The 24,428-nt window shown below is 42.1% G+C and overlaps 1 protein-coding gene across 2 annotated transcripts; it reads right to left on the reverse strand.

The window, feature by feature from the left end:
- Positions 1–1,317: 1,317 nt before the first annotated feature.
- LOC119187339 (transmembrane protein 98-like) lies at positions 1,318–18,079 on the reverse strand. 2 transcript variants are annotated; one of them, XM_075894234.1, is made up of 6 exons: positions 17,876–18,079; positions 14,459–14,625; positions 13,804–13,923; positions 11,891–12,100; positions 10,834–10,954; positions 1,318–6,431 (listed from the first exon to the last, which is right to left on the reverse strand). In XM_075894234.1, the coding sequence occupies exons 2-6, from the start codon at positions 14,593–14,595 to the stop codon at positions 6,291–6,293; spliced, it is 729 nt and encodes a 242-aa protein (XP_075750349.1). In that variant the 5' UTR covers positions 14,596–14,625; positions 17,876–18,079; the 3' UTR covers positions 1,318–6,290. The 2 variants fall into 2 exon arrangements, with proteins under 2 accessions (XP_075750349.1, XP_075750353.1); XM_075894238.1 differs by having other exon boundaries at positions 17,872–18,079.
- Between the last annotated feature and the right edge of the window lie 6,349 nt (positions 18,080–24,428).

Below are 24,428 nucleotides of genomic sequence, written 5' to 3' on the forward strand. Positions count from 1 at the left end.
GCTCCGGAAAATTTCGACCACCCGGGGTTCTTTAACGTGCACCCAAATCTGAGCACACGGGCCTACAACATTTCCGCCTTCATCGGAAATGCAGCCGCCGCAGCCGGGATTCGAACCCGCGACCTGCGGGTCAGCAGCCGAGTACCTTAGCTACTAGACCACCACGGCGGGGCCAACTCAGCCCAAAAGTGAATCCATCAACATTCCCCATTCAACGACTTGTCACCTCTGTTAAATGCCAAATCATTTATGTGTTTATTGAAGTAGTTAGGTAGGACATATTGTTCTGCAACAGTGGCACTCACCCCAGCCCAGTTCAGTGGCGTTCACCGCAGTTGCAGCAACAGGAACTTGATCACCGTTAGCACCACCAGGCATGGGACCTCCACACATTATCACAATCACCGAGTTTTTCCACTGGCTGCGCATCCCAAACCTGGTAGGCGAATTTCGCCTCACGGAAAGAAACGGTCGCTTAGAAGAAGCGAACGGTCTCTCCATAAGCCGGGTTGGCAGAGGTACAATATAGATGCACAAAGTGCACACAAGAGTGTTTACTGCAACTGCATTAAATGCTACATTATTCCACACAGAACAGAAATTGTGAGGACACTAAGTTGGTGTGCCATCAGTAGAGTGGCCCATCAACGCAAACAAAACATGCTGGCAGAGGGTAGCTTATAAAGACACTTCAAAACTGTAAAGCTAGCTTTTCTAAGAGGCAGGTTGCCCAGTGGGTTTAATTATTTTTGTAAACTGTGTGTAGAAGATCAGTCTACATGTGTTGCATCACAGAAAACTTTGACTGCTCTCATCATGAAATCTTTGACATATAGAAGCTTCAGGCCCTCTAGGGTGGTATAATGGTTACGGTGCTCGACTGTTGACCTGCAGGGGACAGGATCCAATCCTGGCAGCCGCACTTTCAATACCGACAAAAATTCTCAAGGCCTGTCTACTTGGCTTTAGATGCACATTGAAGAACATCAGGTGTTCAAAATTTCCAGAACTCTCCACTTCAGCATCTCTCATAATCATACCATGGTTTTGGGACATTAAACCCCATGAATTAGAAGCTCCAGCATATACATACAACACTTCATCTTTATTTGAATGACTAATGATACTGCTGTTCTGTATGTGTTGTGCAAAATATTTCAAATGAAAATGACAAAAGTGTCCATTTTCACACTAACTGTAGCTGTAGAAGCCGTACACTGAGTGTGCAGTGTTCCGAGAATTCTTCCAGCAGCAAACTTCACTGGAAATGTGACGCTGGTAGCAATGTCAGATACGAAATCCAAGAGCACAATGACACAAAGGACAATGAATGCTCTTTATTTCTTGCACAGTCATTTCTATATAAAACATGATAAAGGCTTGAGCCTTTCACAGGGAGTTAACATTACAATCCCACACACCAAATCTCGATGCACAAAAATAACACGTAAGGCACAAGGTGAAAAAAGGTGAAAAGGTAGTTTAACATCAGTTTGAAGGTTGCAAGATTCTTCTTTACAGGGCAAAAGGCTTCACTTAGACATTGCATCAACAATGCCAAAGTGAACTAATACTGGAAGATACGAAAATAGATGCACCTGTAATATGATGTATACATATATGTGTCTATACATGTAATACACAGGATGAATTCTAGCTGTACCAAATATTTTTATGATGACATGCTGTTTTTAGTGGCAGAAGGTGCAACAAATTTTTTTAGATAACAGCAAGGGGAACTACGGTTGCACTCCCAATTGAATTGATAGGCTGGTGACCTCTAGATTGTTATGCAGTCATAAGCAGTATCACGAAACACTTTTGATCACAACCATGCTTGAATGGGAAAGTATTGCAAAATACAATAAATGAATTATTTTACCCTAGCGTACTTGGTGAAATTGACAGAGCAAAAAAGTGCCTACAATGGCATTCTCATCAAAAATGCCGTTCATCACAAGATGACTGCAATTACTCCACAATTGAGTACTTTGAAGTCTGCTTTAGCTCTTCCTTTATTTCTTTTCCAGTTAAAGAAAAAAAACAGTCATTTTAATGCCATAAGCACACCAATTCCAAATCATTCTATCTACACTGCAAGAACATACTAGCAGCTTTCAGTGCTTGTCACCACCAATATAAAAACTCCGAGACAAAAGGAACAGGTCAGTCATAGAGCACTGGCACAACGTTATTAGTCATGAAAATGTGAAAATAATGAGAATCTATGAGAGACAAATGAGCTTTTACTTCATCTCTGCAGGCTTTCTCAATCTAGAGGTCATTCAAGCAAGTCGACGAAGTAGCAAACATAAAGTTCCCTACACATTCACATTTCTAGTTAGGTAACTAATACCCCTATAGCCAATAGTCCTAAATAACAGAAAAGCCAGCTAAGCAATATAAAAGGCTTGTCATAAAGGCATAAATATAATACCCAATAAAGAATAAGAAGCTTCATTCTCTCAGCAAGGCATTTTTCATGGCCACAGGTTCAAGAATGTGTGATAATCACTAATATACAAATTTATTAAGAATGCACATAGTATATTACATTATTTTGAGGGCAGGTTGCAACAGCTAAACAAAAGCCAGCCAAAACGTAAAGCATGCCAGTTTTTCCTAAAAATCAAGTGACCATCACCAGTCTAGAAAAACAGGCAATTAAAAAGGTGTGTTACTTTATTAACACTTTTCTGAACTGCAACATTCCTCCGGTTAAAAAAAAGGAGAAAAAAACAGCCCTAAGAACTATCAGCAATGCTCTTTTGATGCACATAAGAAATAGCTTGTATGCATTAGTGATAGTCCCATATTTCAAGCAAACATGTGTGCCCTTCATAGCACCTGGCTTTAGTTCAGCAGTAAAGTTATGCTTAAAACAAGTTCTGTCAAAGAGATCTCACTGCATTGTCGCATAGATCATAATAACTGCTGCTCCCCGTTATATGTTGCTTTTACCAATTGAATGGTCTTCTCTTAAAAAGCCAAGCGCAAAAATATTGCAAACTGAGAGTGACGACAAAATAAGTAGATTAGATAATGTTGCATAGACGAAGCTTAAGGTACCTAAATACAAAGCATAATTAAAAGCATAAAAACGCCAATATGCTATAGCAGGCACAAATATGTAGAGCTAAAACTAACAAGCCACCGGAATAAATAGAATGAATAAGCTTGCAACAAGAGTATACATAAATAAATGCAAAAAGAAAGAGATTTTAATGAGTACCTAATATTAAGTAGATAGTATGGAAGCTTTGTCAAAAGTGGCAAGACTCAGTAGGTCGAGAAGCATAGGGACAACTACAAATGTATATGAGAATAAAAACATGTGCACTTTGAGTAAAGTGTGGGTACACGCAGAGTTTGTGTACTAGATGGCCTTAAAAATGTGGGATACAACACAAAACTGAATATGTATACGTAGATGACGCAAGTATATAAGTCATGGGATGTGTAGGATTGCCGCACCTCTGGCACCTACGAAAGCAATTGCAGTAAACTTGGCGCCAACATCACTCAAACTATAAAAGAATATGCTTTCAATACCAAAACAACTTGGCATATTTAAGTGGTCCAACAAACATTTTTTGTTAACAGTACATCCAAATTTAGGCACCAAGAAATACGACATTTGAAAATGCAAAATCGGACAGCACTCAAGTTCTTTCAGCAGTTATATATGGAGAAAAAAAAGATACTAACTTGTTAAAAAAACTTTTTAAAAGAATGAAGACGCATTAAATGGACAAGCTTCATTGATTTCAAGCACACGAGTGTTTCTATCAAAGATCTGTCCATCAAAGAATGCCACGCTGGCTTCACAGTAAACAGTGGGCACTGTAGTGACACCACCTGTAGAAGTGTGCTAAACATAGTTGCACATTTTCTGCAAACAAGCTGCTCACACTGCATAAACATGTATAAAATATCACCAGTATACACATGTGGTGCCTGGAACACCCTATCAGATCAGTCATTTGTACTTTTCTCGTAAGAGTAAATAATTTCATTTATAAAAAAAACAATTAGGCACATTCAAGAAAGTGATGATAACTTTTGAAATATAGATGCATGGTGCAGGAGCATTAAAAAACAGTTGAATATTGCTACAACAAATATGCACACGATGCATAATTATTTGATTATACCAGCAGACGTCATAGCATATATCGAATCTTTCTTCTGGTTAACCTCCCTGTCTTTTATTTGACATTTCTCTCTCTTTCTCTTAGGTTTAGTTTTGCCGTTTGATGTATAAGAGCCAGCCTGTATTAAAGTTAACATGGTTTACCAATTCTATGGCCACATTCTTATAATATATATGTACAATGACAAGCATTACTCCTTTCCTGACCGCTCAGGCAACACATCTACGTAACAACTTAGCAAATTAATTATTGCAGTGCTTTTCACCAAACATACCACCACTTTCTCATAACCTCAATACGTCTTCAGGGTTTAGATCACAGATGACAGGCACTGTCGTATCATAGCATCAGCTTTTGACTCGCAGCTTGAGCGAAAAAAAACTATGAAGCATTACATCAAACAGAATAATTTTTCAAAGCTTCAGGTTTATAGTAACCCTCAGAACAGCTATTCCAAGCGTTAATCAACACTTGCCAGACACAGAAACATTGCACCAAAGTCAAGCAAAGCACAAAGGCTATTTCTAGCTGAAATGCTGTAGTGTTTCATAGGTTTCACCCCAGTGATCATGACAGCCCTGTGAAACGAATGAACATACGTCTGACTCATTGATGGCCTTTAACATAAAATGTGCTATGTCCCAGGCAGTTTGGCTGCACAATAAATGTTGTAAAGCACTGTCAATGATGTACCACTGGACAACAATTAAAGAAGAGCTGACATGTGCTTTATGCCTTCCTGTGTATATTACCAGTCGGATAGCCGGTAGCTGCAGATGAGCATCTTAATGATATGCCATGCTTAAAGGAGGAAACAAGTCCCAGGAAGAAAGCATACCTGTATAAAAGAGGTACATTCTCAATCGCGTAAATGATGCTTGCAATGTAAACTTTTACCCCCTCTGCATTGCACGCTTATGTCACCATTTTTTTAAAGCACCACGTAATGTAAAGAAATGTTACCGTGGAATGTGACAGTTGAGTAGAAATATGAAATATGGAAGTAAGATATGGGCTTTTCACCAGGTCTGCAAGAAGGCAACATAGCAGCCAGTAAGACAACAATGAACCCATTGCTCAGGTTCCAATGAGTACAGCATAACGTTTCAAAATAGCAAAGAGCCACCAAAACACGATCAATGGGACTCGTTTATTTTGTTTATAAAGATCAGCTAAAGTCCTTTAACAATAGAATTCACAAGGCCTTTCAACAGTGAAGGCTTTTGTTCCACATCACATTTTCCCTCTCTGGATCCTCGCAACTCACACCAATGTTGGCAACCTTGCCAGTGCGCTTTGGGGTAGCATGACAGAGAAAAGAATGACAACAGCAGGACAGCAGTGCACAGTTTTTCAGCGACAACTTCTGAGCCCACTTGTCAAGCTAGTCAGCAAATGCTAACTACTACAAAATAGCCTTCACATGCTGCTAATATGCACTAAAAAATCTGAAATCTACTAATATTTGCAGCAAACACACATTGACATGAAAAAGTTGAAAACACGGTAAATAGACGCTTCTAAAGCTCTCAAGCTTGTGATGCGACATATGCAAGCCGAATTCAAAACTTTTACGTCTGCAGTAACATCAAATTACTGACTGAACAACATTCTGAAAATCGGTCATGTTTTTCATCACGAAATATGCCAGAAGAGCTGCGTCAACAGTTATTTCGTAGCACCATCTACACTACATACTATATAATAGAGTGAGAAAGATCACATGGATGTGTGAGGCACTATTTCTGCCTCCCTGTAGGGAGCGTGGTTACTGCCAACTATAATATCGAAGCAAGACGCTGCAAAACTCTGACACCATTTTGCTGAAACTGAGCCAAACTGATCCACTATTAATTGTTGCGAACCTGCACTGAACAAATGCAGCATCCGAAAAAAATCACACTTCTTGCAGTTAAATAAGCCTGCTAATGTAACAAGTCTGGCAAACTGGCAACACAATAATGCTACTGGTCACTTTAGCACAGACACAAAGGCAGTATCTGTTTGGGCTCCGAGATATACGGCCCAAAGATCTTCTGGTTCACTGCCAGTAGTGAACAAATTAACAGAACCAATCATTAGAACCGGAGGTAGTCAGCCAGACCTCAGCAAAATAGTCCAGGCCTCTCACTGACTTCACGCCAATACGTGGCGCTCAACACTGGGCTTCCACGCGGAGACATTGCCAGTTGCCGTTTGTGGCTGCCCAGAGCCATCACCTGCTGACGGAACCTGCTGGCTTGTGGTGTCTGCAGCTAGGCCAGCTTCACGAAGAACCTAAAACCAGTAACAAATAAAACCACTCAAGAAACTGCCAGCGATTCCAGCCTTCAACATCAGCAGGCAGTCAAATTTGTAGCATGATCCATGTACAGTAGAATCTCGATGATATGATTACGGTTGATGCGAATTTTGCAATGATACGAATTTTAAGGTTGTTTTGGATAGACTACATAATATAAAATACACCTTGATTCGGTGTGATACGAATGGTTTCCCCAGCCACCGTGGATGATACGAATGCGCGATTGACCACTGCATGCCAGCGGCGCAACACGGCAAAAACACGCCGCGAGGCTGACGTGAAAAAATCAGTTCGAGACCAATTCTCCCCGCATGCAATAGCATAGTACTGCCATTTTGCTTCACTGCTTTGGCTTCACCGGCTGCTCTGTCGCTCTATCTCTCAAAACACGTGATGTCAACAACCATAGAGTTTCCTAATGTACACTAGAGGGAACTCTGGCGCTAGTGTCTATGGGAGCTGCAACGCACGGAGCTTCAGCAAGCATGGGAATGATGGGTATTACACACATTTGTCTAATTTTCGTACTTATGGCCTGCTTTTGGCTCTGTGTGTGTTCGTGTGGCTTGGAGCTGTTTTTCACAAAAACAAAATTATCAAATGTTCACCGTTCGCGCTTTACAACCTTATTCTTTTAGGCTTACCATTTCCAATCGGCTCACAAAGTTTAAAAGGGTTCGTTCTTTCCTTCAAAACGAAATCATAACCAGCAATAAACGAAGCCGCAAGTACGATTCGCCGCTCGCAAGTACGAAGACTAGGCAAATGTGTGTACTACCTATCATTCCCATGGTCACTGAACGATCGCAGCGCCGGAGTCCCCTCTAGTTAATTTCAGGAAACTCTGTGTCAGCAACCACCTGCAAATCAACATGCCGGCGAAGGCATCGGCGGTGGGTCGCGTTGGCGCTATCGCGAACTACCCGCGCGGCACGTCAAAGCTCACGGCCTTGACAAGGACGCGGTCGTTGAGAGCCTGGTTTGGATTATGATCGCTGATAACACCCGAAGTAGAAGAAGGTGCAGCAGCAGCAAGTCGGCTTGCCCGAACGTGTCGTGCTTTTGCACTGCCGGCTGAATCCGTCGCCGCCGCTCTGTCCGCTCGTGTCATTTAGGCTGGCACGTCTTTCGAAATAATGTTAGTAAATATATTGTCGTAAGACGGTAAGTTGGGCCTGTTGGTTAGGATCTATCGTGAACTTATTTACAGAGCAACACCAGAAAAAACACAGGACAGGAAAGGAGCAAAAGAGAAAGAACAGTTGTGAGTCAGCGCCGTCTTTTCTTTCTCTTTTGCTCCTTCCCTGTCCTGTGTTTAATCTGGTGTTGCGCTGTAAATAAGTTCCCGATGGAACGTTTGTAAAGGTGTAAACTGTTTCTTTTCAGTGCCTTGTATGCATAATTATAACTCGGTACGAACTTCAGTGCTCAGGAAACGGGCAAAATGGAATGAATTCTCAAGAGGCGATGGCGGCGGCATGGATGGTATGTATGCGAGGGGCAGAACAAATGTGAGTGTTCTCGACGGGCGTGGACGTGGTTTTCCGGCCGCGCGGCCATTTTCGCTTGAATTCTGCAATGCGAATTCTCCAGGAATCGTTTTCTTTTTTTCGTGTCGATTTCGCAGCGCGGCTTTCCGGCTGCTTAAGCGAGGAAGTGAGTGAATTTCTAATGAGTTTGGCAGCTTTCGCTCGCTCTGATGTCAACTGTGAACGCGCTGTGCCAGCAGCATGAGCGAAGAAACCGTGGCACTTAATTAAGAGACGGTGAAGGCAGGAAAGTTCAAAAGAAAATCAGCAGACTTTCTTTAGCAAGGTGTAGTTGCCAATGAAGTTCTTGTTCATCGTCTTTATCAGCTTTAGGTTGTTTTTGGTTGATACGAATTTGGGCTGATACGAATATTTTACGTGCTCCCTTCGAATTCGTATCATCGAGATTCTACTGTATTGTTATTTGTAGCATTATTGCAAGAAAATATTCTGTATTGTTATTTGTAGCATTATTGCAAGAAAATATAAGTGCACAGTGAATGCTCGATGGTTGATATTTTTACTATAACTTCCATTTAATTAAATAACAATCATACATTTGCTGACGTGCCATCATTACAAGAGTGACAGCACAAACCATGCCTTTTTCATTTATTAACTGCCTTCACATACCATCGCATGGCTAGTCATGTTTACTTTGAGTAATGTCATTTTAAGCTGCTTTTTTATTTTTTGTTTGCTATACTATTTTTCTCTTCATAAAACAAAGAGAACAATGATTGTTGTAGTTTTCATATGAAGTGAGGCATTATTATGACACAAAAGATCAGGCTCATTTAAAAAAAAAAAGAAAAATTAAGAAACTGTTAGGTCTCACACAGTTCTGCTCTGTATACCGAGAGGATGGTAATAAAACTTTTAGCTTTATACATCTAAAAAAAAAACAAGAAAAAAAACCCGAGCACTTTAGCCTTAGACAGCGTTGTACAGAAACATCATTTCATTTTTTATGAGGCAGCAAGGCATTGCTAACAGTCAGCAGACTTATTCTTACATATTGTTACCAGCAATTGAACTATAACGCACGGGGCTCAGCGCAGGTAAATATGTATGGCTATGCAGCAAGTGTGTTAACCACAAGACATGGAGACAAATGCTTCAGATAACAAGACGTCAACCCATCTTCTACTTCTGCATTGCATCCATTCCTCTATATGTAATTCGTTTGGTTCGTGAGAACAATGATGTACAAACTACTGAGAAGCACAATTTCAAAGGAACATGTGCACCGAGCTCAATATACTCCCAAGGCAAACACCAGAATAGCCTAGTTGTAACCATTACTCAATTATAAATGTACATGGCACTGACTACAGACATGTTTGGTGCATTGAAGACAATTGCTGGCCAGTATTTAGAGAGCCATTTTACTAACATATTATGTGTAATCCTATAAATAACACACTTGTGAGTATAAAACCATCGTGCAAATGCAACAAAAAATTTGAGGCTGCATGCCACGTTTCAGAGAGAGCCAATGCCCAACCCATAATAAATTACAATGCTCTGACGAATTTGATTGGGCTATGAGCATGCAATTTTGTGTCCACATAAAGAACACCAAAAGGATTAACTTTGCTGCCACTTCCGGTAAAAGCATCAAAGCTAGAACTGCGCAAATAACAAAATTTTTGGGTGCGAAACAAATTCAAATATTGAAGTGTGAATGTGAATTCAATACTTTTGGAATGTTTCTTGAATACTTCTAGAATATTCTTTGTATACTTTGAAGAAAAATTGAAGGAGAAAAAGTTTGGAGGATTCATAAATTTCATTAATATGAAAAATCAACATGGAAGTGTTTCATAATTGTCTTATCAAGTATAAGGCAATGCGGAGACCACATTGTATTTGTGTACATGGTTTGGTGCAGCCAAAGTGTTGCCGACAACAGTTTACACACGAAAGGTACAAAGGTGCTATTTCCTCAGTCTCTGTTCTTTGGACTTCCGTGAAAGCGCAACTGATGTGGCGGTCAAGGGCGTGCTCCCTTGGAGTTTGGAGTTCCAGATCTGCCAGAAGTCGATATATCAGGACATCTGAAGTTTTGGATGCTAAAAATCTTCGGCATTTGATTTCTCAAACTTCCTGGCTACCTTTAGGGTCCAAAACAGCATTGCTTGAGCCCCCACCTCTGCCACATCTAGCATCTCCATGTCGGAACAAGCCTTTCTGGAGGAAATACATTTGCAGCCTTAGCATAGCCTGAAAGACAGTTTTGCTGCAATACGAGTATGATGGAGCGCAGCATACTGAAAATCTGAAGGAGCCGTTGCTAGTCGAACATTGACTTTATTCGTCATAAGGAAGTTCGAATAGCTCAAACAGTAAATGTTCGGTGCAAAAATGAATCGAATAGCAGGCACTATCAGAAAAATATTCAAATTTTCAAATATTTCCACACCCTTAACCAGAACATTTAGGCACATAAATCAACTCTTGTATGTTACTCACAATAGTTATAATTCTTGTTGTTTTAGTTCTCAAGAGCATAATGCAATGATGAGGAACACGGTAGTGTAGGGCTCTAGAAATTTTGAACATCTGGTACTTTTTAATATGCACCTAAATCTAAGTACATGGGCCTCTAACATATGCACCTAAATCTAAGTACATGGGCCTCTAACATATGCACCTAAATCTAAGTACATGGGCCTCTAACATCTCGCCTCCACCAAAATGCAGCTGCCAAGGTCACGATTCAAGCCCATAACCTTAGAGTCGACAGTTACGCACCATAACCAACAGACCACCACAGTGGGTGATTCGTTGTAATAGCTATGGAAGAGAAAGTAAAGAGCCTTCTACAGCCACCATTGCCTACCTGAAGGTGTCCTTCAGCATGTGCCAAGTACTCATCAATCCAGCCGGGGTTACTAGGCTGGCCACAGAAGGAACGCATCACCAGTGTAAGGTGCACAACAGAGAGCATCAGGGCAGTACAACTGCAACAGGGAAAAGTGGGGCAAGCAAGTTGTCACGAACGACTCAAGGCGCTCACTGGCAGCAGTTATATAGTAGTCCATGTCTGCCCCACAAAGTGCTAAGTGTCCCCCTAATAAACTTCAGGCAGTGCACGTAATAGCAAAGACTAATTACCAGCTCGGTATATACACTAAGAACAAAACACTGCATAAAACACCGTTACTGGACAATGCACTTGCATAAACTGTATTTTGTACTTTTGCTTCATTATGACAGCAACTACAGTGACACTTCAGGCAAAACTTCATCACAAGTGAACCAATAGTATAACCAGAAGTGCGACATACATACATACATACATACATACATATATACATACATACACAGTATTCCTCATTAATTACCGATTGTGCAGCATTCACTTATTATTATCATCATCCTCAGTAACAGCATCATCTAACTGAATGCTCACTTGAAGGCAAAGGATAATCCAAGAATCTCTCATTGCACCTGTCTAATGTTAGCTGACTTCATCCAATGCCTGCTAATTTCTCGATTTCACAATCCCGTGCTTTAAAATGCAAGTGTTCAATGCCGGGGTCCACCACGACTCCGCCGATGTATTTCCGTCACAGATGTGATGTAGTAATATATATTCAAAGAGATTGCAAAGAAACAAATGACGAGGAAAAGTTTCCCAGTTAGGCGTTGAACCATGAACCTCTTACTTTGCAGTGCGAAAGAACAGAAGTTCTTCATTTCTGGAGGAGCCGTTGGTCCACAAGCATATTTTATTGCTCGCAGTTTCTTACGATAACCTACATCCCGCATTATTAATGGGCCAAAATTAAACTGAACAGCACTTTAAAAGATATCAGAAGCTGACTTTCACAGACTGCCTCATCTCTTGCCCTGTTTAGTACAACATTATTAAATAAAGGTGCATAGCATTCTACCGTGCTTCCAGCAGCCTGGCATCCAGTGGTGGGTACATGGCGCGCACCACATCGTCCACGCGTGGTCCGACTCTCTGGGCAAGCTGTGCTAGCTCGGCTAGCTGCGCTTGTGTTGCCGGACGTCGAACCGATCCCACCGAGGCTGTTACTAGGCGCTCGGTCAACTGGTGACATGTCTTGAGAACAGCCAGACAGTGGGGCACCAATCCCCTGCAGAACACACGATTACATATATGAAGCCAGCCATCTTTCAAGTCTACTTTCCCACCAGAATATAAGAGAAACACAACCAAAATAAACAAGTTGACAAGGAACTGCATTGCAAATGGGGACATAAGCTTTGGTTATGGTGCACATAAGTGCAAGGAAGCAGACCAATTAAACTTTGTTATATTAGATGATGTTGTGAGCACCTAAGTGTGTTAGATTATTAAGCACATGCATTTCCCCAGATGACACTACGTTTGAAGGAAGCATTAACTTCTATTCATTTTATCTGCATTACTCCCATTCCCTGCAATAAATACAGTGTCATACCATCAAGAGAGCTAAAGACCTCAGGATGAGAATATTACACAGTAAAACAGTGTCTATCTAAGAAATGCCAATGGCTAAAGTCAGACACCTACAGGTTAAATTTTACACTGCACAAAAGTGTTCTGGAGAGTTAAAAATGAAGAGAGCAATGCCAGTACAGACAAGAAATGAGCGCGACAACTGATGAGCACATTGATGAAGAATAAGCAAATAGACCATTACCTGAACAGCAACCAGAATGTGCTACGAGTTGTGCGAGCCTAAATAGGTATAAAAAAAAGCATACCTGCGCCAATAGCAAAATTTTGGGTATGAAGCGAATTCGAATATTGAAGTGCGAGTGCCAATTGAATTGAGTATTTTTAGAATATTTCACGAATACTTCAATGTGAAATGGCAGGGGAAAAAAAAAAGTTGGAGAGGATTCTTAGACATATTCGAATGAGATAGCAACATGATAGTGTTTCTTTTGGCTAGGTTGATGATGTGCTAAAGGGTTGCTGTTTCATAGCTGTGTTATCGAGAATGAGGCCATGCAGAGGTCGGATTGTATACATGATTTGGTTCAACTAAAGTGCTGCTGACAACACTTCACACATGAATGGCAAAGATGGTATTGCTCCGCCTCTCTTCCTTTTTCAACATCTGTGTAAGCCCGAGAGATGTGTCAGACAAGGGTGCACTCCCTTCGAGTTTGATGTTCAAAATCTGTTTCGTACACGTCAATATACATAAGAATGCCTGAAATATTGGATGCTAAGAAACTTCGGCATGCGGTTTTTCAACTTTCAGCCTAAATCAGAATTAACTGAGCCCCCATGTCGGCCACATCTATCATGTACATGTTGGCACCAGTGTTTTTTTTATTCATTACATCTTCGGTTGTAGCAGAGCCCGAGAGAGAGCTTCGCGCAATACAAAATTGTGATGGGGTGAGCATACTGAAAATCTGAAGGGGCCACTGCAAATTTGATGTTGACTGTACTTTTCTTCAGGAAATTCAAACAGTTAAATTCCAAAGTGAATCGAATTGAATAGCAAAGACTATTTTAAAAGCATCCTAATCGAATATTCACACACTACTAAAAATAGACAACGACATCTGGCAAAGGAATGTCACAGAATCCTCTGTGGCACACAATAATTTCTGGATAAAGTTAACCACCACAACTCACTATCAAAATTTTATAGAATACCACAGATTGAATGCCCAATGATAAAATGCTTATGCTGATGTGATGGAACTATAATCATAAAAGAGTGTTTAGGCTCCTTAGACATTGCCCACTGGCTCAGAATGTGGAGACAGAATCACTCTTTCCTGTATTATGAATGAAATCAAATGAAAACAGCATGAGCAAATTGCAGATACTAACGTAGCATCGTCTACCCACTGCTCATCTGCCAGAATCTTCTCAATGTCTGGGTGCAAGCGGACATCGTCAAGCTCCATATCAGCCGCCTCATTTTGGCTGTGAATCAGGTGCACATCAGGCCTGCAGCACAAAGAACACACAGTACTGTTTTCAAGGACTTATGACAATGATACAAGTAAATCTGTTATTTCTATTAATAGTTATATGGTTGATTTCCTATAGTAACAAGTGAGCTATGAGGACTGCAGGCGTAGAAGCCTGCACGCCAATTTACCCGGCAAAGGCCTGCTGATAATGAAACCAATGCTCAAAACTGTAGGGCTCATGAAGAAATCGAAGACATGTGTTGAATTCTACATGCCTGATTTACTTTGCTTTGGTAGCTCGGATGAAAGTCACTTCGATAGCTTTTAGAATTTGCTATTGTACAAAGTCTTACAAATGGCACATACATTTACTGACTAACAATAATGTCTTTGCCTGCCTACTTCGTATGAGAATTGTGCCTGTGGGCCACACAATGGGTGAAGAAAACCTAAAGAACTATTTCAGATCGAAATTTGCCCCTGAGTATTCTACGCAGGTTGGAGACTACAGTCGGGAACACCAATGTTATAGTAGCAGTGAGCGAACTTCATAGGGTCTAACGACTCACCGGGAGTCCTGTAGCTGACGGCTGAGATGGTCTTTGTTGGAGCAATACCGATGCCGGCACACCACGATCAGGGCAACCAGGGAGCTCACAAAAACCACAGCTAACACACTGATGGCTACCGCTACCACGGCATCCATGACGACACAACTGGACCCATCAAGCCACTTCTGGAATAAACACCAAGCAAGATTCTATGATATAGTGTCGGCACTCGAACAGGTACAGTCCTGGTAGTAAAGACCAGAAATATAAAAATTATGACCAGTAAGCTGCAGGTTCGTTGAAGATGCCTGTATATGTAGGCCGTATTGATGTGAAATAAGCTAGCTAGATATGCTCATATGTAGTTTATATAACAAGAAAGTTAGCCGGTGTTTCCATACCACCAACTGATTTACATGCTCTATCAGATGTTAGTTTTCCTCTTGGTCACTGTCTAGGTATGAAAGGGATTGAAATTTCAGGTGAAATAAGTTCCACTTATACAAAACCTAAAGTAATTAAAATAACATTGGCATTGCAAATGCATCGAAAACTGAAATAGGAATGGTACCCTTCTCTGTAGTTTTTAAGACCTAGTGTTTTCATTTTAAGAGAGAACATTAAGATGCATGAGTAAGTCATCAAAATAAATTGTCCACCTTTCAGGAGATTCTGAACAGCATTGCATGCCATTATTTAAAAAGAAACAGAGCAATCATCTGTTCTAAAACACTTTCTCAGCGAAGAAGACAGATTGTAAATACAGAGTAATTTATAGTGGCATTGAGCTGCCGTGTTTACTAGAGGTAAAAGGTAAGTGAAAAAACAGCAGCTTTATCGGTTTTATGTAGATCTATAGGTAAAGAAAAATAAAGAAATATGACTAATATTCCTTAAATCTAGCAAGGTCTCTCTATGGAGGGTTATGTTTATGATCAAATATTTCTACAATTGAATGATGATGCTTCTGGTCCTCACGGTGAGAGGTGCCATCACAAATGCAGAGGACTGCAAGTGACAACTAACAAACTGCTTTTTGCAGAAAGTAACATTTCCCATTAATCGATTCAGTCATGGGGCACAAATTTATGTGCACAGATTGTACTTGCTACTTCTGGACAGTGCTCGATGGTAAGAAAATGTAGAAAATTGGGCTAAAGATAAAGTGAAGTCTCTATACGCTCAAATCACTGTACCGTCATATAACTCCATTGGGCTGAGTATTGGCTACAGATGAGCACTTTACTGGTGTGCTCCTTGTTTCACTAGATGTTCAATGTGCTACATACGTACAAATACAGTCAAGGGATGGTGGCTCACGCATATGTCTATATGGCTAAATTGGAGGACACATGCATGAGCATGCCGCTGATTGATTGAACAAAACAAACTGTTTTACACTAGTGTCACATAGTGCACTACTGATTGACATTAAGCCTAATCAAGATCAAACAATCCCCATTCTGCATCTTGCTACAATCACTATCTAAAAATTCGATTTCAATTAGGGCTGATCCCGATCAAAAGCGACGGTCTGACACTGGTATTAATCTCAAACAGTGACTGACTTTGTAGAGAAGGACTATGCACTATCTCCTAATCTTGCAGTAGTTACCTTCTTTTTTTTATATTGCACAGTTAGTAATAATAATCACAATATATGGTGTTTAATGTCCCGAAACCACAAAATGTGATTGTGAGAAATGCCGTAGTGGAGGACTTCGGAAATTTCGGCCACCTGAGATTCCTTAATGTGCACCTAAATCTAAGTACACGGGCCTCAAACATTTTCGCCTCCACTGAAAATGTAGCCACCGCAGCTGGGATTTCATTCCGCAATTTTCGGGTTGGCAGTCGAGTGCCATCACCACTAGACCACCGCGGCGAGGCATATATTGCACGATTCACCAGGTGTATGTGATGCCAAATGTTACATTACAGTTGCGCAGGCTGTTATTATCCCCATATGTATGCATGAGGCACTTCTGAAAATAAATCTTCAGGAAGTTAGTGCGTCTCTTCTTCTTCTACACATTTCACTGCACGTTTTTGTACTGTGCTTTACGTGTTGAACAGTAGGGAGTTTTCGAATAGGGGACCCGAAAGTTTGGGGCCCCAAAGAAATAGCTTCAAGATCACTGTTCATGCGCAAAACCCAAACCGCATTTGGGTTTTGGGTTGGGGACGCTATTTCTCGAATTTAGCGGGAGCCCCAAAGCATGGCCCAAAAGTTTTAAGTGACGGCACCCACTGAAGTGATGGCTCTCGGCTAAGAAAAGAGTGACACAAAATAGGGGGAGTGTGGCAGACCCTATTTGAAAACTCATCTATCCCACTTGACCTAAAGCGTCCATAAGCAAAGGGCTCAAGGGCCCTAAATTTTTGGGGCACCTATTTGAAAACTCCCTAATAAGAATTCCTGTGTACCTAGTTTTAGCCCAGCATTATTCGCATTTAAGCAATGCTGAGTTAGCCTATTACTAACAATATCGCTCTTAAGGGAGTGGCACACCGGTATGCTTCCCTGCTGAACATTTGCATGAAATCATTGTAGTGCAGAGAACAGTAAAAACGATAAGTAACTTGTGGGAGGTCAGGCATGCAGCGTTACCAAGAAAAATCAGTGACGCTCTAGGACCAAAAAACAGGGTACTACATGAATTATCTGATTTGAATAGCTTATGACACAATGATTATGATATTTCTAGTACCAGTCATGAGGGCAAATGATCACTTCAGATTGCGATCGGGCCTTATCGAGACCGAATTTCCAGACTGAGATTGACTAACTTGCGCAGGCTGTGGAAGGGAGCTGATCACGGCCGAGAAATTTGTTCCAAATCGGGCTCAATCGCGATCGAAACTGCCCCGTGAGACATCGGTATCGAAGAACATGCTTTTAAAAACTTTTCGCTCGCTATCAGCCACTTTTTTTATCAAGCAGGCAAATGATAGAACTGCAGATACGTTGGCGCACATAGGTACGAGGTAACCGTGATAAGTCAGATTAAGCAACAAGTACAGCGCGCCGGTCACCACGGCATCAATACAAGCGCGCGCTGCAAACCTGCTATCAAAACTTTGCCAAGGCCTCGAACAAAAACAAAACTTTGCAAAATCGATAGCAGCGTGTAGAACCGGTGATAATACAACAAAACTCTGCGAACGATGACCACTGTGCTGTTTAGTAATGCCGCATGGCGATCACATATCCTTGATAAATCGGTTGATATTGCGCAGATTGAATAGATCTGCTCGGTGGGACAAAGATGTACTATGTAATTACTTTCGTACGATCAGTAATGGTAGCATAAAGCGATGCTAAACGGCTTGAGATGTCACCCCGAATCCCGCAGCCTTGTATATTGATTCCCGTTGCATGCCGAATATGCGAGAAGCCATAGCGCAACAGGTCTTGAAGTTGTGCGTACTTGCCTAAAAATAAAGTTGACAGTCACATGTCAGGTTTCGAAGCAGCGGTTTTAGTCAGGGCCAAGTTGAGTCCACTTAGTATCAACAGAATAACAACAGTTTTCACGCTGGAGTTCATTCACATCACAGGCAAAACAGCAATTTACAACCAGGGCTACCCGCGAGTTGCTTGCCTCACACCCCACCAAAACAGGATTCTCGTAGGCCGCTGACGCTTCGTTCTTTGGGCGCTGCTAGTCGCACACTTTCGTTTTCTCGCACGACGTGTGTGCGGACCACTTTCACCGTGGAGCGGACAACGCAAATGGTCTTTCTTGGGATTTAACGCAGAACCTTTAGTCTGCATTCTGTTGTCTGGTCCGTTGAATGATTCGTTTTAACTGCTTGCTCAGCGCACACACAAATGGTCTTTCTTGGGATTCAACGCAGAACCTTTAGTCTGCATTCTGTTGTTTGGTCCGTTGAATGATTCGTTTTAACTGCTTGCTCAGCGCACACACAAATGGTCTTTCTTGGGATTCAACGCAGAACCTTTAGTCTGCATTCTGCTGTTTGGTCCGTTGAATGATTCATTTTAACTGCTTGCTCAACGCCCACACATTTTGATCTGGTGGCTGCGTTCCGTACTTGTGAACATTGCCAATCAAACGGCAAGTATTACGCACAGTCTAGGCGCATCAGTGCATCTTTTTTTTTTTTTACTGAATATGCATTAATACATAATTATAGAAATTGAAGTGTTTATTACCCTGCACTGACAATGCGAATTTCTATGATGCTATGAACGAAAAAGAGGGCGGAATGGAATGAAAAAGCTTTATTGCAGTCCTGCGGGACGCACTTAGCCCGTAGCGGACGTCTCCCACGTAGGGACCGACAGGGAATACTTGGCGGCCGCTTCGTGGGCCTGCTGGACGACCCATTGCTGGTCGGCGAGAAGTGAGCTCCTGAGAGACCTCTCCCACTTGTTTGAGGTAGAGTCGGGAGGAGTTTTTCTACACTCCCAGAGCATGTGTGTGAGTGTCACCGTGTGTCCACATGATGGGCATGTGTCGCTGGGGTATGCATCAGGATAATAAACGTGAAGCGTGGCAAGGTTTGGGTACGTGTGTGTCTGTAATAGGCGTAGGGTTAATGCCTGCAGTTTGTTAAGTTTCGGATGTGGGGGTGGAAAAATGCGGCGTTCAAGGTAAAAGTGTTTTGTTATGTCATTGTACGTAATGGGTGCGTTCCGATTGCTCTCTAACTCAGCAAGATGGGGTTGCCCTATGGCGGTGTGGTCGGTAAGTGCGCGCGCTGCATTATGGGTGAAGAGGGTGCTTCCTACGCTTTGCTAAAAGATTCCACGGTGACTCTGCATTCTTAAATAAAAAAAAAAACTTCGGTTTCTTCATATTACTGCCAGATGGCGTCATATTTCACGCAGCGCTAGAGTTACTGTATATGTTACCTAAAGGTAGCATATACAGTAACTCTACGCAGCGCCTCCTTTCTACGCCATCCGCATTGATGCACGGAAATAGTGCTACGAACAGGAACTGATGTGCGGAACGGGTACCCGCACGTTGCGACCTCGATCGACGCTGATAGCAATATATAAGGCAACATAAATGAGAAAGCAGAAAGGCACACGTAGGTGCATCTCTGTCGTATCCGTGTCTTCCCTGTTTCTGCCTCTGAAATGCAATCTGTAGGCAAAGTTGGCTAAGCGGGTGTCCCCCCACCCATTATCTAAGGAGTGCGCCAAACCCATATATTTACTCAGTCAGACATGTCCTATCCTTGTGCACTGTGTTAGTGAGCACGCTTATGGCCGTGCTAGTGTTTTGCGATAATAGCGGCCGAGGCCGGACTCCTGGTGTTGCTTCCAAGTGCAGTGTATTACGGATTCGGGGGGGGGGGGGGGGGGTACGTCGAAGTGTTAGTGACACCCAACCCAAATCTACACGCCTCCACAAAAGCACTGTCCTGAACCTAAGCATACCCAGGGTTCCAGTTCAGTAGGGGGGGGGGGGGGGCGGGGGAAGGCAAAGCTATAATGTTTAATGTATGGGGTTCAATGTCTGCATCATCATCATCATCAGGCTGACTACGTCCACTGCAGGACAAAGGCCTCTCCCATGTTCCGCCAGTTAACCCGGTCCTGTGCTTGCTGCTGCCAATTTATACCCGCAAACTTCTTAATCTCATCTGCCCACCTAACCTTCTGTCTCCCCCTAACCCGGTTCCCTTCTCTGGGAATCCAGTTAGTTACCCTTAATGACCAGCGGTTATCCTGTCTACGCACTACATGCCCGGCCCATGTCCATTTGCTCTTCTTTATTTCACCTATGATATCCTTAACCCCCGTTTGTTCCCTAATCCACTCTGCTCTCTTCTTGTCTCTTAAGATTACACCTACCATTTTTCTTTCCATTGCTCGCTGCGTCGTCCTCAATTTAAGCTGAACCCTCTTTGTAAGTCTCCAGGTTTCTGCTCCGTAGCTAAGTACCGGCAAGATACAGCTGTTATATACCTTCCTCTTGAGGGATAGAGGCAATCTACCTGTCATAATTTGAGAGTGCTTGCCGAATGTGCTCCACCCCATTCTTATTCTTCTAGTTACTTCAATCTCGTGGTTCGGCTCTGCGGTTATTACCTGCCCTAAGTAGACATAGTCTTTTACAACTTCAAGTGCACTATTACCTATCATGAAGCGCTGCTCCTTTCCGAGGTTGTTGTACATTACTTTCGTTTTCTGCAGATTAATTTTAAGACCCACCTTTCTGCTCTCCTTGTCTAACTCCGTAATCATGAGTTGCAATTCGTCTCCTGAGTTACTCAGCAATGCAATGTCATCGGCGAAGCGCAGGTTACTAAGGTATTCTCCATTAACTCTTATCCCTAACTGCTCCCATTCTAGGCTTCTGAAAACCTCCTGTAAGCATGCGGTAAATAGCATTGGGGAGATTGTGTCCCCCTGCCTTACACCCTTCTTGATTGGTATTCTGTTGCTTTCTTTATGAAGCACTATGGTAGCAGTTGATCCCCTGTAGATTTCTTCCAGAATGTTTATATATATACTTCACCTACGTTCTGATTCCGCAGTGTCTGCATGACGGCTGATATTTCTACTGAATCAAACACCTTCTCGTAATCTATGACGGCTATGTATAGTGGTTGGTTATACTCTGAGCATTTCTCTATTACCTGATTGATAGTATGAATGTGGTCAATTGTTGAGTAGCCTGTTCGAAATCCTGCTTGTTCCTTTGGTTGATTGAATTCTAATGTTTTCTTTACTCTGTTAGCAATTACCTTTGTAAATAGCTTGTATACTACACAGAGCAAGCTGATCGGCCTGTAATTCTCCAAGTCCTTGTCATCTCCTTTCTTATGTATTAAGATGATGTTAGCGTTCTTCCAAGACTCTGGTACTCCCCCGTCAGGAGACACCTCGTAAACAGGGTGGCTAGTTTTTCTAACACAATCTGTCCTCCATCTTTCAGCAGATCTGATGTTACCTGATCCTCACCAGCAGCTTTACCTCTTTGCATGCTCTCCAAAGCTTTTCTGACTTCTTCTATCATTACTGGCGGGGTGTCATCTTGGTTACTGCTAGTTCTTATAGTATTAAGGTCGTGGTTGTCTCGGCTACTGTACAGATCTCTGTAAAACTCCTCCGCTATTTTAACTATCCTATCCATATAGGTAGTTATTTTGCCCTCTTTGTTCCTTAGTGCATACATCCGACTTTTGCCTATCCCAAGTTTCCTCTTCACTGCTTTGACGCTTTCTCCGTTTTTCAGAGCATGTTCAATTCTCTCCATGTTATACCTTCTTACATCGCATACCTTACGTCTATTAATCAACTTCGAAAGCTCTTCCAGTTCTATTTTGTCTGTTGTACTTGAGACTTTCATAATTTGACGCTTCTTAATGAGATTCTTCGTTTCCTGGGAAAGCTTGCCAGTGTCCTGTCTAACTACCCTGCCTCCAACTTCCACTGCACACTCCTTAATGATACTCGTCAGATTATCATTCATTGTATCTACGCTAAGGTTGGTTTCCTCACTAAGAGCCGAGTACCTGTTCTGAAGCGAGACTCTCAATTCCTGTACTTTCCCTCTCAGTGCTAGCTCATTGATTGGCTTCTTGCGTATCAGTTTCTGATACGCAATGTCTGCGCCCCCTTTTAATAGGTAACTAGGGGGGTGGCCACCCCCTCTGTCCTCCTCATGTGTTCAACGCCCATAGGAATAGTCGACGGTGCACTGCGTAAACTCGCCAATGCCTGCAAGACGTCCATCTTAAGCGTTAATAAATACCTGACCTCGGTAGCGTCGACCCGACGAACGCAAACAATAAATTTCAGGGTCCCAGCTGGAATTGAACCCAAGCATTCTGCGTGGCAATGAAGTATTTTACCACAGTGCTACGCCATGTCTCTGAATTACTTTTCGAATAGACGCTAATCTTCGTGAAACGTCAATAGTGGTTGCAGTGTTGCCTACCAATTTTATAAACATTACATATGTACTCCTTCGATACAGCCGTCACGTCGGGTTAACGTCAATTGTGGTTAGTTGCCATGCGCTGAAGTTGAGTTATGTAGCAGTGTCCAGGGCCAGCATCCTCGCGAGCATCAGAGCTTCTTATCAGCTTCTGGTGTTACTAATACGCATGTTCGAGTTGGCTTTGTTGCGCGAGTGCAAACAACTGGTTATATAAACATCTGCAACTTTTCAACATATGTCTGTGAGTGCAACATTTGTACATGTATTTAGTGTCATTTCGTGGCGCGTCACTCAATAAAAAAATTTAACATGGTCATCTTTCCTTCGCATAACGTCGATTCCTAGGTATGTGGGATCTGCCGAATTTTATTATTACTATTATTATAGCAACGTTGTTAAGGTCGATGTTTGCCGTGCGTTGTAGATATATAGCATATGATCCTCATCATGGCCCGGCTCACACTATCTTCGTCCTCTTTTTCATAGCCTTATTCTTCTGCTTCACTACCAACTTCGATTTGTGTGGCTGGGGATGCAATAAATTGATGGGTGGGAGAATGAGTATACAGAAACAAGAAATAGGAAGACAAATTTTGGAGAACCGCGAGGTGACATTCGAACATCGATCGCGTACCCATGATCCGAATGCGAGCGTTCAACCCACACGGCTGTACAGGCACACTGGCATAGCAGAGCATAGCAAAGTGGTGGAAAAAGAAATTGTGAGTGTGAGGAGGAGATATCTCAGGGTTAGGATGACGGACAGGAGGACGGGCGAACAAGTACAAAGAGGCATAGGGAGAGATAGATGGGTAGATAGAAAAGAATAGGGATAGAGAAATATATCGAAGGAAAGGGAAGAAAGAGAGAAAATGATAGAAGGCGAGAGACAGACTACCAGCAGAGAGAGAGGGGGGGAATAAGAAACTGAGGCAACAGAGAGAAAAAAAATCACAGCATATCCACGCAGTAAACGATGATGAGTGGGGCGAAGCGTTCGTCCGCGCGTCTGTCCGTCCGTCCATCTAGTGAACACTCCAAGCACCGTCATCTCGCATATTTTCATCATATACTTATCACATACAGGTACCTCCACCCATAAGGAGTAAACGAGATGTGGCTACTACTACTACGACGACGACACGGGATGTACGACACGGGACGTACGACACGGGACGTACGACACGGGACGTACGACCCACGGTATGTAAGGAGCTTCACCCTTAAAAGACGGAGGCCATTGAACCTACTGCACACGGGGAGACAGAGCATGAAATAGTTGCATAGAAAAAGAGAAACGAGTAGAAGAAAGAGAGGAAATGACTAAGAAGTAATAAGAGAGGGGAAATGTTTGAAAGCAACAGATAGATAGAAATAGAGGAGGCGAGTGAAAGACTACAGAGAGATATAGATAAAGTAAGAAATAACAGATGTAAGAAAGAGATAAGAAGATAGAAGGCGAGATGCAAACTACACACACACACAGAGATATATAGAAACAAAGGCATAGAAAGAAAGATAAGGAAGAGAAACAATACAAAAAGACGGAGAAAGAAATACGGAGAGAAAAATAGATACATAGAGCAACATACGCGAAAGAAAACAAGATAGAAAGCAGAGAGAGAGAGAGAGAGAGAGAGAGAGAGAGAGAGAGAGCAAGGATAGCCATATACAGTACAGCATGGCTAGTATAGTTTGCCGTGTGGCGTTGAAAAAATGTCATCTCATGCACAAGTGGTCTTCCTTATCTTCACTCTACGTCCTCTTTGAACTTTATTATGAATAAACAACTAACAGTGAAGAAAAACATGTTAGCAACATCTGGATCCTTAGCAGAATGCTAGTATGGATCCATGCAATTATAACATACATAAATTACAGGCAGGAGATAGAGTTGTACAATGAACGACATTTGAGCTTAAGGTGCAGATTGTTTTTAAAAACATATCACTTATGCACAGATACCGAACAGATTGAAGAGGAAAAATCCAACTTGTACATTACATTTTGAACACGTTTTTGTTTTGCATACTTAAGATAATAATACATCTAATACTTCT

The sequence above is a fragment of the Rhipicephalus microplus genome, chromosome 1 (assembly GCF_043290135.1).
Source record: "Rhipicephalus microplus isolate Deutch F79 chromosome 1, USDA_Rmic, whole genome shotgun sequence".
Lineage (NCBI taxonomy): Eukaryota > Metazoa > Arthropoda > Arachnida > Ixodida > Ixodidae > Rhipicephalus > Rhipicephalus microplus.